The 21,149-nt window shown below is 34.0% G+C and overlaps 1 protein-coding gene across 3 annotated transcripts in view; it reads right to left on the bottom strand.

Moving 5' to 3' along the window:
* Positions 1–21,149, bottom strand: part of DYNC2H1 (dynein cytoplasmic 2 heavy chain 1) — a 363,910-nt gene that overhangs the window by 300,798 nt on the left and 41,963 nt on the right. For all 3 annotated transcript variants that reach the window (XM_027849539.1, XM_027849541.1, XM_027849540.1), the window contains exons 16-21: positions 18,922–19,061; positions 15,447–15,675; positions 12,221–12,348; positions 3,273–3,388; positions 2,432–2,559; positions 491–640 (exon numbers count right to left, since the gene is read on the bottom strand). In XM_027849539.1, the coding sequence (XP_027705340.1) occupies positions 491–640; positions 2,432–2,559; positions 3,273–3,388; positions 12,221–12,348; positions 15,447–15,675; positions 18,922–19,061 (891 nt within the window). The remainder of the gene's footprint in view (positions 1–490; positions 641–2,431; positions 2,560–3,272; positions 3,389–12,220; positions 12,349–15,446; positions 15,676–18,921; positions 19,062–21,149) is intronic.

Raw genomic sequence — 21,149 nt, 5'->3', positions numbered from 1 at the left:
TACAAATACCTCAACCACTATGTGGCTCTGGCCATATAACTCTATTACTATCCATGTATGTACTTTATATCCCACTTTCATCATGGCTGAAGTTGTTGTATGTGTCCTTATGTAAGCAGACTTGAGCTAACAAAGTTTGTACTTTCTATATGGTCAGGGCATAATATGAACATCATTCTTAAGACACTGAATCAGAAAGCAGTAGAATAGAGGGCAAGGGATCTCTTATCAACTGCACAAGGTTAAGGAAGTCTGTCCAGAACATTTAAGAAAGTTGCTGGAGTTAGGGGGGACATTATGTTAAAGGTTTAAGAGATATGGATATGTCAGCAAGTAAGTTCAAAATTTCTTTCACACACTGATCAGTCAGTTACTCAGTCAGGGTCAAAGTACCGATACACTTGAATTAAAATTAAGAGAAAATTAAGATCATATAGATTTTTACATTAAGTGAGAAAAATTCAAATTTCACTTTAATAAAACTCCTTACCTGATCTTTAATCATAAGTTGATGACTTTCCATCATTAATTCAAATTTATCCCACTTAGCTCTCAGGTTACTAATTGTTTCTAAGCCTCCACCAGCCACAGTCCGTAAAAGTCGATTTTTATCTTCAGCTTTTTGAAATAAAGGCAAAATCTAAATGTTGAAAAAAGTATATATGGTAAAATTAATCAGTTATGACAATCATAATAGTTAATCTATTAAATAATACTTTATGGTTAGTTTCAAAGTAACCAAGTATCTACATTATTTTATTTAATTTAAAGTATCCATTTCAAGGAGAAAAAACTTTTAAAAATTTTAAAACTTTCATTCTTCCTTCATTTTTGTTTTAAAAGGAGTGGCAGCAAAAGTAATTATATCTAAAGGTAAATTAAACTCTTAAGCACCCTCCAATAATAAAATTGGCATTATTTCTGCTCCTCAAAAATCATTTTCTATTTGAGACCTTCCTAATCCCACCAGTAGCTATTGCTTGCTTCCCCACAAAAAGTTACCTGAATTTACTGTTTATACTTACATATGTCCATGTTGTCTCTTTCTTTAGAATATTACTTCCCTGAGGGCAAGAACTGTTTCACTCATGTCTATGTTCCTAGCACAATGCCAGGTACATAGCATGCACTCAATACATGCTTGCTGATTTATATAAATGGTAATGTATTCTGTTAGGTACATGTATAGGTAAATTCTAATTTTTATTTGTTAAAATAAGTTAAACATTATATATGGTTCTTTGAAGTGAAAGTAATTCTATATGCCTAATTGTGAATCTGCTTTTTGTGCCCTTCAGCTCATACAGGACATGTTCCCATTAGCATATATATCTTTTCCCATTAATAAATAAATAAATATATATATATATATATATGTATGTATGTATGTATGTGTGTGTGTGTATATATATATATATTTACTTCTGAATTCCTGCTAATAAGTAATACTATCAAGAACTACTAGCTGACAAATGAATATGGCCCCTATTCTAGAACTTGACCAGAACTAGGGCTTAAAATGGCCTCTTTGAAGAACTTTATGTCAGTTACCTTCCCAAAATTCACATGCTAAGATATTTACCATAAGAAAAAAATATATACATGGGGATGAAAACAGAAGAATGCTGTGCAAATGATGATTGGAGGCACAAACAGACCATAATAAGATCTATCTGCCCTTACTTAATCTAAGACTATAGTTAGACCAACAACAGAAAACAGATCATTCAATCTCTTTTCATCTGTGGTAATACTATTTTGGAAGCCATCTAGTTGAAGAAACTGAGGGTCAGGGAGAAGTTACTTGTCCAAGGTAAAAGGGTAGAGTAGTGGTAGAGCCTGGATTCAATCATAAGACTCTAGCTCCAAAATACAGCCTCTTTTCCAGTGTTCTGGGATGCCCATAGCAAACTATCCTGACCTTATTAAGCAGTTTCCACAAAGAACAAACGACTATTAAAAGCAACATATACTTCCCTCTGGTATTGAAAATAGGGGGAGGCTGCGCTTTCCAGGGAAAAGTAGCTAACATCCACAGCTGATACTGGCTCTGCCTATAGTTGTTTTTCTAGTATCAGTGATCTGAGTTGCAAAAGTCTGTTTAACAAAGGACTGAATAGAACTAAGAATGAAATGATCCAAATGTCCTTAATGTCATTAACTTTGTAACCCAGTAAGTAATCTACTAACGGGAATATAGTATGAATATAAGAAACAATAAGATACATAATGACAGTAATAGTACTAACGGTCACTAATTGTTATTAAGTAATTTTTATAAAGTATTCCAAGGTTAACAAAGGACATTAAAATAGTATCATTTGTTATTTTCTTCTGTAATCATAAAATGTTAAATAAAAATAATTTATCTGAATATCTCTAATAAATAATTTCTTATTTTTAATAGGAAATCTCCTTGAAAGATGCTTACCTCTGGCTTCCTTTCCTGTAGTTTACTATATTGTGAGTTTGCATCACCTATTTCATCCACAGTTTGAGGCATAATTGTTAATACTTCCATAGCATCAGTGACAAATGAATCAATTTCATGTAAATGAGCTGAGTGAATGACAGAGAAACATAGCAGAAATGCTAATACCTCAAAAAGTCTGAATTTATGTTAACTTTCTGACAATAATAAATCTATATGAAATATATTACTTTAAAAAATATATTACTTTATATCACTTTAAAATTTTTCATATATTCTCTCATGCAACAATATTTCAAAGAGAGGCATAATTAAGAAATTATTTTTATAGATGATACATTTTGGTTGTTTAATAACTTAATTATTAAAAGGGAAATATAAGTACCTGTTGAATTTTGAATTGAATTAAATAAAAATCAAGATATAACTTCAATAACAAAGAATTTTAAATAATTCAAAAGTATGCTGAAAATTTCAGTAAAACTTAACAAAACAGATTTTCATATCAAAAGGCAAGGACTAATCTATCATACCTCTATGCTACATCAATCTTACCTAACCTCTTCAGTAAAAGTTAGGAATTGAACCGTGGAATATGAGCATGACTCTACTGAAGACTGCAACAAAAAATAGTCCTTACTTTTATAAGCTTATGTATACCAATATGTTGATATTTTCTCTTTCCGATTTAGAAATTATTTGATGAATTTAAATTCTTGAATAATTTTTAAACAAATTACACAACTTTTTCCAGTTAAACCTTGCTTTTTAATTATATCTCAGCATACTGATTTCATAAAGATCAAACATGTCTAAACTAAAAAAAACAAAAAAGTTTTACCTTGTATAGACTTTCTCAAAGATACAACAAGAGCATCAAATAACTTCTGAATAAGATCATCAATCACAGTCTTCACAGGGTTGCAATTAATATTCAAACAATCTACTTTAACAGTGCTGAAAAATTCAAAATGGTAAGTCTAAGATAAAGACTGATCAAAGGAAATAAACATGTACAACAATGCCCAACAATAAATTTTTAAAATAAATCAGAAGCTTTGTACAGCTTTTAAGTAGCATGAGAATTCACATGGAAGAAAGACCTGACACAAAAAATACTGAATTTTTGAGGGAGTAAAGTAAGCAGAACCAGGAAATAATATAAATAATGACTACACTAATTGTAAATGGAAATAACCAAACAAATGAAAGCTAATGCTGCCTATTATAATAACCAACCTTGGCCCCAGAGAAGAGATGATAAAATGTATTTCACTGGAATGATAGAAGACTACAGATGTGGAATGCTGCGTATACAGTTAGACACAGTTGCTTTCATTAGTTTTGCTAAACTCTTTTTTTAATCTTCTCTTTTTAATAACTGTTACAAGAGATGGTTTGTAGGGGAGAAGGGAAGAATATATTCAAAAATAAATATGACAAAAAAAGGGCATCAATAAAAATAAGATGAACTTTTAAGTATTGATTTTATTTTTTTTGTCTCAGCTTAAGTATCACCTCCTAAAGAAGATATCAACTTATTTCCTCCAGTAAATAGTGATCCCCCTGAGAAGAATTATTTTCGATTATATGTACACATACCTGAAATATGAAATAAATATTCATTTAAAAAATTAAATATATATAATGACCTCATATTTAACCAATTCAAGAATACTCTATCATTTTTCTTTGAACTGCTTTCCTTGAAGGTCACACCTTGCCAAACCCCAATCCTGTGTAGCTGAATGAAACTGGAGAAAGTCAACACTATGTTAACTGCTTCCACTACAAATGATGTTATCTAATCTCAACAGAGCCCTTAAGGTTACCCAGAATTTTTTTTATATCTTCCAAGGTTGATTTCTCTTCTTTCAGGAGTTTTCCAATCCAAATCTTTCCAGTTTCCTCAAGCCCCCTTCACCACTCTCTATCTCAAAAGATTTGATTTACTACTTTATTGAAAAAAATCAAAACTATCATAAACTCTCACTTCTCCTTTCTTCCACATCTCAAAACCACTCTACACTGTCATGTCTCTTTCTTTATTCTAGTCTTTGATGAAGAAGCATCCCTTCTCCTTGCCAAAAACAACCTCCTCTATACTTATGCCCCTGAGTGAATTCCCTTCTGGATGTCCTAAGAGCGTGCTTATGCAAATTCTGTCTCTGTCTCTGTGTCTCTCTGTGTCTCTCTGTCTTTGTCTCTCTCTGTCTCTCTGTGTCTGTGTGTGTGTGTCTCTCTCTCATATTCAATCTTACCTTATCAATAGATTCCTTCTCCATTAACAAACATACTCAGATCTCCCTTCTCCTTAATTTTTTTTTCCTTGAGACCTCTTGATCCTCTTTAGACACTGTCCTATATCTCGTCTCTCTTTCACAGTCAAATTTCCTAGACAAGTCCACACTTACCATCTTTCTTATCTCATCTCTTACTCATTTCTCAGTCCTTTGCAATTTGGCTCCCAAAGCTACCACTCAACTAAAACTGATTTCTCCAAGATTACCAAAGCTCTGAACTGTTAAAGTTGATTGCTTTTTCTTAGTCTTCACCTCCAATGACTTCTTCATAGTTTATAACAATCAACAATCTCTTCTTGTTTCATATACTTTCCTCTATTGGCTTCCATGACTCCTCTCTCCTGATTTTCCTTCCATCAGTCTAACTACTCCATTTCAGTCTCCTTTGTTGTATCATCTTCCATATCCCACAGTCTTAGCATGCATCCATCTCTCTTATCTTTCTATACTATCCTTCCCCAAAATTCTGTTATCATCTATAAGCAGATAACTCCCAAGTCATGTCATAATCTCTCCTGAATTCTAGTCCAACACCTTAGCTACCTGTTGGGCATGTTCACTTGGATGTTCCATCTCTATCTCAAAAACAACCTAAGAGAACTCATTATCTTTGTCCATAACTTACTTATCCTCATATTTCTGCAAAAGACACCACCAACCACTTCTCTAGAAACCTCTTTCTAAGATGACATCATACCACTAATTGCAACTTTTCTAGCCAAAGGTGTTTAAATATATTTAAATGTATTATTTCCATTCCAAATGGATTTAAATGTATTATTGTTTAGCCCATATCTTTTCCCCAAGAAAAGCAAGAGAGGTTAAAAACCTCTATTAACTATATCTAAAGCATTCCACTTCACTACCAATCTAGTAACACTGTGAGGAAGATAGGTGGCTCAGTGAATAGAGCACTGGGCCTTGAGTCAGGAAGACCTGAGTTCAAATCCAATCTCAGACACTTACTGGGTCTGTGACCTTCAATTCAGTTAACCTCTGTTTGGGTTAATCCACTGGAGAAGGAAATGGCAAACCACTCTAGTATCTTTTCCAAGAAAGCCCCATGGACTGTATGGTCAATAAGGTCACAAAGTGTTAGATACAACTGTGCGACTACAGCAACACAAAGTAACACCATTGAAAAAGAAAAGAGGTTACCCTGGCACAACCTAGTCTTATTCATAAAGTCTGCTTACTTTTTAAGATGTTTAAATAACCATTTCTTTTAATATGTTCCTGACTCTTTTCTTCAGAACTGAAGTTAACCTCACTGTCCGTATTTACAAACTTACTTCTTTTCTTTTTTAAAAATCAGGACATTTGTCCTTTTCCAGTCCCCTAAAATGACTATTCTTCTCCATGATGTTTCAAAAATCACTGACAATGAGTCAGCATTCACATCTCCTGATTTTTTTTTTAGTACCCTATGATACAAGACCAGCTGACATGAATTCATCAAGGGCAACTATGTGCTCTTTCACTATCTCCTTATTTACCTTAAGCTCCTCATTAGCCATTTTGTTCTATCCTTTTCCAGTCCAAAGATCATTCTCTTAGAAGAGAAATCTCAAGCAAACTAAGAACTGAATAGCTCTGTCTTCTTTCTCTTTTCAATTAACCTCACATTTACTCCAAGTGGTTCTAACTCTTCTTGAATTCTCTTTTCCCCAAAAGAGCTTAAAAATAGCCTTTTTTGCATCTTTAACTTTCCTCTTTACTCTAAATTCATTCTGTTAGCATAACATGATTCTTTCACAACAGTTTCATATTAATCATTAATCACAGCTGTATGATAATGAAGTCACAACTTCTCAGAACTTTAGCTCCATTATCTAAAATGGGAATAATCATTATTGCATTATCTATTTTTTGGTGTTATTGTGAAGAAAGCACTTTGTCGACCTTAAAAGTTCTATGTAAATACGATTCATGATTATTATTGTTTGACAGGGATAGGCACAGTATATTTGGATTGCAGGAAGGCATCTAACAAAACCTCTCACAGCAACCCCATAGAGAAATGTGAGCTGAATAAGAATAGTGTTAGGTAGACATGGAAGTAAATAAATGAATGTCGCCCAAAGAGTGTGAATTAATGGACTGATATCAGCCTTGATGAAGACGTACTGCAGCATGCCACAAGTCTTCTCCCCAGGTCTTATTTTATTATATTTTTCATCAATTATTTAGATGTTATCTCTATAGCATTCTGCTATATAACTAAACCAATAAATATTACATCCCTAAAACTTCTCAAATTCGTAGTTAACATGAAACTAGAAAAATGATTAACACACTGAATTAGAATCTGGGGAAAAACTCTCAGTAGCCTCATAAAAAGAATTGGTAGACTAATGAGATGAAAATAGTATTGATAAATTTGAACTCTTCCACTTAGGTTCAAAAAAATCAACTTTACAGTTAAAGTTTGGAAGAGATATGACATGGCTAAATAGTAGTTTATGCAAAAATAAAAAATTTGCAGTTTAGTAGACATGCTAATGTGTATCAATAGTATAACACTGCTTCTAAAAATGCTATTGTGATCTTGGGCTGTACCAATAGAAGCATACTATTCGGAAGAGAGAGGTGATCATTTCATTGCCCTGGTCAGAAGAAGGCAGAGCTATTCAGTTCTTAGTTTGCTTTAGATTTCTCTTCTAAGAGAATGGTCTTTGGACTGGAAAAGGATAGAACAAAATGGCTAATGAGGAACAGAGAAGAAAGGAAGCTACCTTCTTGCTTTCTTTAGTTTTCAGGATACAACTAGGTGCTGTGAGGGCAGCCCACTTAGATAATCTAAATTACAAATTATTTAATTTTGAAGAAAGACTGTGACTCCAAAAGGGGCCAGATTTGATGGAAATTCTGGTGTTCAGCAGAACTGAAACGAAACAGACATACCAAGAAAAAAAACTCATATAAACCTCTTAATCAGAAAAAGAAATGATAATTGAAGTTGCTCACTAATCTTTAAGGAGTATCAATGAATTAGTTTGGACAGCATATTTAGAAAGTTAATTTTTCCTATTCTGAGAACAGAATTTTGTGTTCATTTAAAATATTTACTCCAGGTAACAGTTTTAGGAACTGATTATCTAAGTTGTACAGATTTATTCTAGGAATAAGTTTATTTTCTTAGAAAACAATATCACACTCTCGATTCTGTGCACTGTGAAAAAGCACGGGTTTAGAATCAGAGGACTTAACTTCAAATCCCAGCTCTGCACTTATGACCTCTCTGTCAGTCAGTAAACAGTATTAAGCAAGTCATAGTGCTAATTTTTGGCAATATACTAAGAAAAGCAAACTAGTCTTTTCTTCCAGGGGATTCACATTCTAATGGAAGAGGCAAAATGTAAATAATAATGTACATACAATATGTATTCAAATTAGATGGAAGGGAAAGCAATGGCAGGGTGGGAGTGGGAAGGACAGGAGGAGGAAGAGAAGACTAAGAAATGCCTCCTACAGAAAGTGGTAATTGAAATGAGTCTTGAGGAAAATCAGAGAGGGTAAAATGTGGAGTTGAGGACAGCTTTCCAGGCAAGAAGATGGCATACACAAAGACAGAGAAAGGAGTTGAAGTGAGGAACCAAGAGAAGGCCAAAGCAGCAACATCATGAGTGTGTAGAGAAAAGTATTTGAAAATTAGAAAGACTGGAAAGGGCCAGGTTATCAAGGACTTCAAAATGTCAAATGAAGGACTTTACTTAATTCTAAAGGTAATAAAAAACTTGCTGGAGTTTATCAAGTAGGGAGGTAACATGGTCAGACCTAATACACTTTGGCAGCTGGGTAGAGGATAGACTAGAATGGAGGACAGGTCAGGGAAAACAATCCAAAGGTTCTTACAATAGTTCAGGTGAAAGCTGGTGAGGGCCTGCCCTAGAGTAATGACTGTGTGAGTAGAGTGAAGAGCACATAAACAAAAGATGTGGTAAAGGTAGAAAACAACAGGATTTGTTAACAGACTGGCTAAGTGGGGGAAGGTTAAACACCTGGGTGACTGAGACAATGGTGGTGCCCTTAGGAATAATAAGAACACTGGGAAAAGAAGCAGGTTTGGGAGTAAAGACAATGAGTTCTGTTTTGGACCAATTCAGTTTGAGATGTCCAAAAGGATGATGTGAAACTGGAGGTCAAGAAGGAGACTAAGGCTGGATATAGAAATCTAGGAATCATCTACACAGAAGATAAATGAACCCATAAGAACTCATAATCTCACTAAGCAAGACAGAGAACAAAAGAGAACCCAGGAAAAGAGTTAAGAGGGCACCCACATTTAGTGGGCATGACATGAATAAAGATATAGCAAAGCTCACTGAGGAAGGCACAGGAGGTGATCCAAGAGAAAACAATGTCACGAAATCTCTGAGAGGCAAGGTTATCTAAAAGGAGAAGATAATTGACAGGGTCAAAGACTGCAGAGAGATCAAGAAGAAAAAAGACTGAAAAAAGACCTTTAAATTTGGTAATTAAAAGGCCAATGGAAACTATGGAGATGGTAGTTTCAGATGAACGATGAGGTCAGAGGCAGAAGGTTTTGAAGTGAATGAGAAGAAAGTAAACAGAGGTACCTAGTGGAGATGGCTTAGTCAAGGAGAGATATCAAACAAGAGCTAGCGGAGATTGTCAGATCAAGCAAGAGGTTTTCTGTTTTTTGGTTTTTTTTAAGGATGAAGGTGACATGAAAGTGTTTGTAAGCAATAGGGAAGAAACCAGTAGATAAAAGATTGAAAACTAGAAAGTGGAAATGTTAAGGACGTGACCTGCAGGAGAAGACAGGATGGAATGGGATCAACTGTGTAAGTGAAGGGAGTTGCCTTGGTAGCCACTTCTCCAGGTGAGAGAGAAGTGACAGGGTTAAGTTAGTTAACCTTTCTAGGCCTGTTTCCTTATTTGTTTAAATGAGGGGGTTGTGGCAGAAGACTTCTAAGGTTCCTTGCAGCTCTAAATCTATGATCCTAACATTTGGAAGCAATTCTTGAGTAGCATAAAGATGAAACTGAGCCATCTAGTAGCAACTTGCAGGAACTCCACATATGGGATTCCTGAAGCCCAAAGAAAATGCATGCAGTAGACAGGTGTGCCTAACTGATAAAAGATATATACTATACAGTTATATTATCAAAACACAGTGGTTATAATCATAGTGCTGATACTCAAATTTGTAAATGAAAGATGCTCAATTAATATAGATGAGTGACTAATATACACCTTTCAAGGGTTGGTGAAGTGGAAAGACCACAGAACTTGGAATTAGAGGATCTCATTTTTAAATTCTTTTTCTATCTGTAGACAGCTGTGTGATCTTAAGCAAGTCACTCTATCATTTGGACTTCAATTTCTTTACTGTAAAATAAATAGTCAAAGAATATGTGCAAATGGCTTTCTAAAGAATTGTAAACTGTCGGCAATTATATTAAAACACGCTTCAAATAATTAATAATTAGAAAATACAAATTAAAACACCTAAGAATTCACTTCAGACTCAGCAAATTGGCAAAGGTGTTTAAAAAAAGGAAATGTTCAATACTGGAGGAGATGATCGAAAGCAGACATATAAACACACTATGAATGGAGCTGTGAATTGGTCCAATTATGCAAGAAATAGGCAAGTGACTGTAACAGTCACACCTGTTGATTCAGTAATACAACTAGTAGGCACAGGGACGTTAAAGATTTAAAGATGCAATAAATATCAGAATATTGAGAATAGAACTTTTTTGGTAGTAAGGAACTAGAAAATGACTTCAACTGAGGAATGGCTAAAAAAGCCATAGTATATAAACATAATAGAATACTATTGTTCAGTAAAAATTATGAATGTAAAATTCAGAGAAACATAGAAAGTGCTTTCTTACAATTTTTTTAAAAACAACACTGTCAATTTTTCTTTGCTATAAATATCAATCACATGGTATAAAGTGCACTGCAATCAGGTTGACTGTCCCTTAAAAGATTCTGAACATGAAAGATTTAATTCTTCATTTCTGACATAGTAATTATACTGTTTTTGGCAGGTGGAAAGTACTAAAGAGTCTCTGTCATAGTAGAGCCCTAAGAGGTATCAAGGAAAAGAGGAGTACCTGCTTTAAGTCATCTTTTGTCTTGTCCCCTTCTTAGACCCCCAACAACCCCCCATGAGAGCTTGAGTGCCTTAGGCTGAAGCAACCAGCAGCAGGGGAACATGAAATTTCTCTCTTCCTGCCACCCCACTTAAGATGAGGCCAAAAATTCCTCAGCAAGGAAGCAAGATAGGAGTGAAGCATTCACTTCTATCACTTCTTATTAGTAGGATCTGAGCACACTATTCCCAAGGTAAAGATTTTACAGTAACAAAGTGGATGTCCATTGATTGGAGAATGGCTAAACAAGTTGTGGCACAAGAATGCAACGTAATATTACTATGCCATAAGAAGTGATGAATATGCTGAATGATGAGAAGCATGGAAAGACTTACATGAATTGATGAAGCAGAGTGAAGAAAGTAGAGCTCAGAAAACAATATACACTACCACAACAATATCAACAGAAAGAACAGTAAGTACAAAATAAATGAAAGTGAATGTTACTGAATTACAAAGAAGCAGTACAGCCCCAAAGAAGAGATATGAAAAGACACCTTCCCATACTCCTCTGCATTGGTTGGTGGTCCAGAACTATGGAAGAAGACACATTTTCAGCCTTTTTTTTGATGTATTGATTGGTTTTGCTGATTTTTTTTTAATGTCTTAAGTTTTTTTTTCCCTTAAAAATATTATTTGTTATGTTAACCAGACTGGAACGGGCCTCTAACCTGTAGGTGGCAGGAGCCAAACGAACAGAGAAGGCTAGAGACAGGACAGTAAGTGCACAAAACAGAAGTTTAATTAATTTCGGAGTAAGGAAAATGACATATACATACAGAAACCCCCTCTCCTAAGGAGGGCTTAACATGCTGGACTAAAGGCAGGTGTTATATACATCCTGGGCTGGACCATATCACAATCATTTTTAGGTTTTGAGTTACTTTTTCTGAGACCCTGTGGTAACAATATTGTCTCAGGTCTTAGGGGTCATGCCCACCCTACAGGGCACAGAAGCAGAGTTCTATGACGGGAACAGGAGTGCAGTGCCTGTCAGTGACAAGGAACAGGGATTGTGAATATGTGATGGATGGTCCTGAGGAAATAGGGAGAACTAAATCCCTCAGTGAATAGCTGGTGCTGGGCCAAGCAATACACTTTGCCAAAGGGTGATATCATCTAGGGCGCAAAGGATTATTGTTATGCCAAGCTCAGGGTATAGCCTGCTTACTGGGTCTTAGCTCTGGGAAACAGGGTATCTCCAAAATATTTTGACATTTATGAGAGACAGCTCTCTGGGAGGACAGAGGGAGAGAAATACAAGGAAAAATTTAGGCAATGTAAAAATGAAAGATAAAAATAAAATTTTATTTTTAAAAGGATATAAAATTAATCTGTTAGACAAATTCCTGTACCTTGGAAGTCGTTCCACTTCTTTCCCTTTCACTTTGAGGGCTTTAAAATTTTTCTCCCAATCTTGAACAGTGAAGAGATGCTTTTCCAAAAGAGCCTCCATATCTAGTTGTCCAATGATAACCCATTCCTTTTCAAAGATGTAAAGAGAATTATGATTTTGGAATAAGAAATACTGTTAGTTCATATTTAAAAGTCTAGAATATACCTATATGATCACTGGAAAAATGGCATTTGTGAAATGATGCACTGAGTGACAATTTATAAACATGATATAAATTCTAATCATAATCCTGTTACTGACTAGTAAACACTTCCTAAAACTACACATGACCTTAGAAAAGTACTGTTAATCTCTTAAAATTCAAGGTTTGTCAACTATAGATGATATTAACTAACTGAAAATACTGTTAATTAGTCCTTTGTTTGAACCATGATTCTTAGAATTTCTATTTAATTTCTGCTGATCCAGTCTTAAGGAAAAAAATTTCACATTAAAAACTGCCTTTTCACCTGGAAAATTCCCTCATCCCTTGTGGTCTTCTCACCCTGGATCATCCCTCCAATCCTGAGGCCCCCGTCTCCCACTGGAACAGCTCAAGCAAGCCAGCCGCAATTCTTCCCCCTAGCTCTGCTTATGACTCTCTGGACATCATTATCATGCTCCCCTCAAAGGTACTTAAACTAGCCTCAACTTTTTAGTTCCCTTTTACTTGTAGTCTTTCCCCATTAGAATATAAGCTCATTGAGAGAAGGACCACTTTTCTTTTTTGCTTGTTAATTGTATCCCCAGTGCTTATCACAGTTTCTGTTACACAGTAAGCTCTTAATAAATGCTTTGCCCATAAGCACAAAGTGATATAAATGTTGGAGCCAGGATTTGAACTCAGACCTGTCCTGACACCAAGTCTAATTGTCTTTCTACTATACCACTCTGCCTCTGAATTCTAATAACTACTCAATAAAATGACTATTGGCACTATCCACAAGATTTCTATATATTTCTTATTACACAAAAAATAGAACAAAAATAAGTCCTAAGATGAAATTCCATTATCAAAACTCTGAGTCACTTCTGGAAAATATTAATTAAAACATCACAACAAAGAGAGAAGATTAGCCTATCCCTATTAGTTTATAAAACGAAAAAGCAAAAGGTTCATAAAGGCTCGGGATGATAATCTAATAATTCTCTACAACAAAGTAACTGAGCTCCAATATAATAACATTCAACGTAGAATAGCTGATTTAAACCTACATATTTTATTATTTTTTTCTTCCTCAAATTGTAAAGAATCTTCTTTTCCCTTAAAATAAGAACAAAAATAAATTCATGTGGAAGATGTAGCAAATTTTAAACTCAACTTCCCCTAATGTCCTAGGATGCCTATGTCATCTTGTCTAGCAGAATAAGTAACCCTGGACATACCTGGATCTTCATTAATATTTGTTAATTTATTTATATTGTGAAACATGTATATTAGGAACTCAGTATTGTTTTTCAATTCAACCAACATTAACCAACCTTCTCATATGAAGAAAGACCTGTGTTAAATGGTGCTATAAGATGGGGAGGGCATGGGGATACAAAAATGAAACAACAAAATCCTGACCCTTTTTCCATGGCATAAACTCAAAATCTTTTGGAAAGTTTGCAATAAACAATTAAACTTAGTTCATTGGAAAATTATGTCACTTGAATTTTTTAAATAACTTAAGCATGTTAAAATTAGAAAATAGCAGTGATTTTCCTGCCTCTTCTAAATATAGGACTTTGATTATTGTGCTGCAGCTCATAACCAATGATCTTTTGCAACAGGTTTGAGTAGAAGTTTTATACTTGACATAGCATAGAAAAATAAAAGAACAGACAGAATTGAAAACTATAAATATTCAATGTCAAAAATCAACTAATTCTAATCTTTTTGTTTCCAAGACCTGTGATAGCATGGCAGGTAAATCACTTTTAAGATTTAGATATCATTGTCATTTTAAACTGACCTTTATGAGTGAAGTAGACCAAGTAGGAGTAGGCATATGGGGTAAATTTTCAAAATGTATAAAAATTTTCAAAGTTTTAGCAAGTTCTGAAAATTTATGCTGAATCTTAGTATAGTGCTATTTAAATAAGATATTTCTTAAATTATCAGGGTTTGTTTTTTTTTTCCTAAAATAATGATAATGCCCTGAAAAATCAATGACATGAATATTCAAACCAATTTAGTTGTCATATGTTTGCTTAATGGTCAGGTGTCATAATGCTGAAAAAATAATTCAAACAAAAATGGTCAACTTAGTAAACATAATCTTTCCCATAAACTGATCAGGGAGCAATGGAAGCCATAGCCATAGAGTTAGGCTGAAGACAAGTGAAACAAGAAAGAACTTGTCTATTCATACAGATTTCTAATAGGTCAGAAAGCTACTTAAGAATCTCAAATAAAATAAAAAAGTAAGTCATGTGGAGGTAGATAAAGATACAGAGAAAGATACAGATATATTATATATGACCTATGGATTATATATATTATTGTATATGATAATATAGAACTATATTAACTGAAAAATTCTGTCACAGGAGCACCACACTCAAATAGAGGTATTACATTACCTCCACTTCACTGTATGCTTAAAACTCTGGAAGATTTAAGTTAAATGCTAAGCAGATTACAGAATCTGAAGGTCTATGTATTTGAAATAGAATCAAAATACTATAAAAATATTTAGGAATATCTTCCCTATTGATATTTTGTCTTTTCTTTAACTTGCAGTAAAAACTATAAATATAAGAATCCCTAAGTATGGTTTTTGGTTTGCTACATTCTTCAAATAATTCTAAAATCTGGCAATTATGTAAAACTTTTTAAGTGTATAAAGCATTTTTATACATTCTCTCATCTGAGCTTCATAACAACATTGCAGATGATACAGCTCTGCCCATTTTAGAGATGAGGAAACTGATATTCAGAGAAGGGAAGAGATTTGCTCATGCACACATAACAAATAGATATTAGGAGCAGTAGTCAAACCTATATTTTCTATATTACTAATCTAGCAATCTACCCACTACACTACATGGATTTTGTAATTATATACCAATTATGCACAAAGTGAAATATAAATTTGCATATTTACCACTACCAATAAAAACTACTATACACTTATTACTATACAATTATTGAAATGAAATATGTCAAAAAGATGGCAAAAATACTGCATAATCATTACCTTAAGTTGGTCTGAAACAGCTGCCAGTCTTCTGAACAGATCTTCTGCTTTGCTGAAAATAGTCAGAAATCCACTCGCATTTCTTTCAATCATAATAGTAAAGATACCTTCATCTCCTGCATCACCCACTCCTCTGAACTGTTTTGGGATACTGATGAATCTCTTCATTTCTCTGTAATACTTAGCCCGAATTTCTTCAAAGGGAGGTTTGAACTGTAATCTTCCTTGTCTAAAAGTTGAACAAATCATTTTTGAATAAAAATTGTAAAGAAATTAAGAGGAGAGGAGCTAAGATGGCAGAAAAGAGGGAGCATTACATACGATTTCTTCCAACATTCCCCTCTAAGCTACTTTAAAATAATGCCTTGAATGTAATTCTGGAGTGGCAGAGCCAACAAAAGATTGCAGTGAGATATTTTTCCAACACAAGAAAACTCAGGAGGTCAGAAGGAAAGGTCTGTGACACTAGGGCACAGACTGACCAAGCCCCACGTATTGGGGCTCTCAGGTCAGAGATAGTAAAGGAATTGGATAATTATTTAGAAAATGGTTACAGCCAATCCCCATGCTGGCACTGGTTGGAGGAATGGGCACTATTTGTCAATTCTACTGCCCACACCCAGTTCCACAATGGAGAGGAGTGCTTATGGTCACAAGGGAGCAGGAGGCCTGAGGAACAGAATAACCACTAGGGGTTGCAAGCAAGGGTAACAACCAGAGCACAGACCAAGAAAGCAGTGACTATGCTTCTCCTAGGATCACACAACACTTAAAGCACCAAAAACTTACAAACTCCCAGAACTAGCTATGAAAACAGCAGTGCAAAAAAAGCCTCAAGTTTAGGACAGTACCCCTTCATCCCCATTCCAGGGGAGCAGAGCTCAACTCCAACATAAAGTTCAAAGTCAAGAAACAGGCTAGAAAATGAGCAAACAAACAAAAAAGAACACAACCATAACAAGTTCCTATGGTGACAGGGAAAATCAAAACACAAATACGGAAGAAGATCATGAGGTAAAAATGGGATATAAGCCAAGTCTCAAAGAAAGATGCAGATTTGACAGAAGCTTAACAAGATTCCTGGAAGAACTAAATTAAGAGCAAAAAAAAAAATTATAAAAAAAAATAAGAGTGATAGAGGAAAAACAGGGAAAAGATATGAAAACAAAGCAAGAAAATTATGAATGGAGAATTTATAGTCTGGTAAGAAAATAAAAAAATACAAAAATACAAAATAACACCTTAAAAAGCAAAATTGGCCAAATATAAAAAGAGGCACAAAACCTCACTGAAGAAAATAACTCCTCAAAAATCAGAATTAAGCAAGCAGAAACTAATGACTCCATGAGACATCAAGAAACAATAAAATAAAGTCAAAAGAACGAAAAAATAGAAGAAAAAGTAAAATATGTCATCAGAAAAGCAACTGTCAGAAAAATAGTTCGACAGATAATTTAAGAACTATTGAACTATGCAAAAGTCATCATCAAAAAAATCCTAGATATCACATTTCAAGAAACTATAAAGGAAAACTGTCCCAATATCCTAGAATCCAAGAATAAGACGGAAATTGAAAGAATCCACCAATCACCTCCTGCAAGAGATCCCTATATGAAATCTCCCAGAAATATTATAGCCAAATTCCAGAGCTCCCAGGTCAAGGAGATAATATTTCAAGCAGCCAGAAAGAAACTATTCAAACACATGAAGCCACAGTCAGGATCACACAAGATGTAATAGTTACATTAAAGGAGTGGAAGACTTGAAATATATTCTGGAAGGCAAAGGAGGTAAGAATGCAATCAAGAATAACCTACCCAGCAAAACTGAGTGTAATCCTTCAGGGGAAAACAGATTTTTAATGACATTGAAGACTTTCAAGCATTCTTGATGAAAAAACCAGACCTGAATAAAAAAAATCTGATATTCAAACATAAGACTCAAGAGAAGCATGAAAAAGTTAATCTGAAAGAGAAATCATTTACATTTCTATATGGGAAGATGATACTAACTCCTAAGTTATCATTATTAGGATAGTTAGAAGGATTCTACATAGGCAGAAGGCACAGATGTGAGTTAATTACGTTGGGATGATCTCAAAAAAAAATGGAGAAAGAAAGAGGGATGCACTGGGAGAAGGGGGAAGAAATAGGAAGAATAATAAAAATTATCTCACGTTGAAAAGGCTCACAAGGAAGAGTTTGTACAGTGGGGGGAAAAATGGGAGGGATTCTTGAACCTTACTCTCATTTAACTGGCTCAAAGAGGGAAGAATATATATGCACACTTAGTTGAGTACAGAAACCTATTTTACCCAAAAGAGAAGTAAAACAGAAGGGGTTAAGAGAAAGGAGGGATGGTGATAATAAAGAGGGAAGATAAGGGAGGCAGTGGTCAGTAGCAAAACAGACTCTTGAGGAAGTACAGGGTGAAAAAAAAGAGAGAAAGATAAACAGGAAAAAAACATGATAAAGGAAAAAATACACAACAATCATAACTGTGAATGTGAATGGGATGAACGTGACCATAAGACAAAAGTGGATAGCAAAATGGTTTAGAAACCAGAATCCAACAACATGTTATTTACAAGAAACATACTTGAAACAAAAAGACACACAGAGAATTAAAATAATGGGTTGGAGCAGAATCTATATTGCTTCAGCTGAAGTAAAAAAGGCAGGATCAGCAACCATGATCTCAGACAAAAGCAAAAGCAAAAAGAGACCTAATTAAAGGAGATATGCAGGTATTATACACCACAAAGTAATACTGATACTAAATATAAATGCACTAAATAGTAGAGTATCCAAATTCTTAAAGGAAAAGTTAAATGATTACAGGAAGAAAGAGACAGTAAAACTACACTAGGAGAAGAGCTCAACTATCCCTTCTCAGAACTAAATAAATCTTCCATAAAATAAATAAGAAAGAAGTTACAGAAATGAACAGAAATTTAGAAGAGTTAAATAGGATAACTCCTGGAGAAAAATGAATGGGAACAGACAGGAGTGGATCTTTTTCTCAACTCTACATAGCAGTCATAAAAACTGACCATTTATTATAACATAAAAACCTCACAGGTAAATGTAGAAAAGCAGATATTAAATGCACTACTTTTAAACCCTAATGCAATAAAAATTACATTTAATAAAAGGCCTTGTAAGCATAGATTAACAATTAACCAGAAACTAAATAACATAACCCTAAAGAATGAGTGGGTCAAAGAACAAATAAGGAAACAATCAACAATTTTAATAAGGTTAATGACAACAATTAGACAACATACCAAAATTGTGGGATGCAGCCAAAGAAATACTTAGGAGAAAATGTATATCTCTAAAGGCTTAAAAAGAGAAAGAGCAGATGAACGATTAGGGCACGCAACTAAAAAAAACTAGAAAATGAACAAATTAAAAATTCCCAACTAAAAAAAAATTAAACACTACATTTTAAACAGTGCTGAAAAATTTCTTACTTATAAGTTAAATCTATGTTTATTTCTGGCAGATTTTCATTAAGTGCCTCTAAGCCCATTTGGTACTGATGCTCCAGGGCTTTGTAGAGCTGATGATTCCAGTGCTGCTTCCATGCGTGCATGTCACTTGCTTGGAATCCCTTAAATATAAAAATATTATTTAGTTAGAACTAGGTTACAGCATATTTTCTTTTAATATTCTTATGTTAATACATTTAATATCATTGAAAGAAATATCCATCTTTAAGTGAAATAATTATTTCAAGTTCAACTCAAATATTTTAATAATTTTTAAATATAAAGTGTTCATTTTGTAGCATTTTATTACTTATAAAGTACTTTCCTCATAACAACCCTTTGAAATAAGTAATACAATTATTACTATACCTGTTTTATAGATAATGAAACTAAATCTCCAAATGGTAAAGTGATTTGCTCTGGGATGTGCAACAAGTGTCAGAGACAGAATTTCGATTTAGGTCTTCCAGACCAGGAATATCTGCACTAGTGGTATCAAACATGTTGCAGCATTTGGCCTCAACACTCCTGAGTGCTGCCCAAAATAGATTAAAATTAGTTCCTATCTGATTTTAATGTGCTGATGTATTAATAAAAAGAGAATTATACATGGATGGTTTTCTAAGTTAATATTTGGCTCACAAGGATCCTCATATATGCTTTAGTGATACCTATGTGCTGTCAAACTCCAAAAGAAATGGATCCCTATGGGCCACATATTGACTTAGAAAAGCATAAATTAATTATCATATATGTTGTATTTTTATTTTGTTAAACCTTTCACAATTACATTCTAAATAATTAATTTTAGTTTTCAACATTCACTTCAATAAGATTTTGAGTTTTGAATTTTCTCCTCCACCCCTCTAGTCCCTCCCCAAGATGGCATGCAATCTGATATAGACTCTACTTACATATTCATATTAAACATATTTTCACATCAGTCATGATGTAAACACAATCACATTTTAATCTAGTTCTACAGGCTGTTTTGCAAGCCCTTGGACTATGAGCTTGATGTCTCTGATCTAGAGGACTTCACCATCTATATGAAATTCATTTATCATTTGTACTGCGTAAAAGGCATCCTCCATAAAAGAGGCAAATAGCCCTGGAGAGTATATATCTCTACATTTATCAACATAACTTCATATTGGTAGAAGGTCATTGAACAATTTTATCTCTGTGATTACAAGGAATCTGGTATGATCTTAACGTATGCTGAAAATACCTTCTTCTAAGAAAGACTCATTCAAGACTTTTTTTTAACAACAAAGCAAAAAATTTAGCAGGACCTTGAATTCATCATGCCTCTGTGTCAGTTGTGTGACTGAAAATAAAATCAACTATGAAAAGCCATTTGCAAAAGTTATATCTGCTCATTAGTATTTTCATCAAGGATATCCTCAATATTTTTGGTCATTCTCATAAGGATTTTAGTAAGATAAGAAAGTATATGGGACAGTTCTAATGATATATCAAATATATTTTTTGTGTAGTGATATTGTTTACAATTTTTTTCAGTTATTTGGAATTCTTTCGCATTCTTTCAGATATCCTGAAAATTGATTCCTTAATATTTTCAAAATTGTATTGCTTACAGAAATTTTTTTCAGAAATATTTGAGCTGGTATAGCTGCTTTTCCCAAATTCATTTTCTTAAATGTCATTTGTACTTCCTAATAAGGTACATTGGACACTAAATCAAAAATCTAAATATGGCTCTTCCAATGTCATAGATGATGAGATCATTATAGGAATATCTACAGATATACTCTATTTTCATCTCCTTGCTGTTCTCCTTGGAACACAATACAATTGAGTTTATATTATATACCACTATTATTCTTGACTACCTTGTCTCCAATCTTGGCAAGAATCATGAGATGATCTGGCATTGAAAGGAGCCTTGGAAGTATTCTAGTCCCATCTCCTCATTCAACAAGTAAGGAAACTGAGGTCTAGGAGGTGAAGCAACTTGCCCAGAGTCACACAGGTAGTGCCTAAAGCAGCATTCACACCCAGTTCTTCTGCCTCTTCTAAACAAAAATCTTTCCACAGTACCATGCTGTAATGCAGTTCAAATACTGCCCACAGTACCTTATAGAATGCTTTCTTTGCACATAATTAGTGATCAATAAATATTTCACTGATTAATAGCTACATAAGGAGATATTCTCCCACAAGGACAGAAGTTAAATACATTTTGA

Source organism: Vombatus ursinus, unplaced genomic scaffold (genome assembly GCF_900497805.2).
Source record: "Vombatus ursinus unplaced genomic scaffold, bare-nosed wombat genome assembly UNPS02007612.1, whole genome shotgun sequence".
Taxonomy (NCBI): domain Eukaryota; kingdom Metazoa; phylum Chordata; class Mammalia; order Diprotodontia; family Vombatidae; genus Vombatus; species Vombatus ursinus.
Note: the sequence above shows the minus strand (reverse complement) of the source record. Positions and strands in the feature narration are given on the sequence as shown.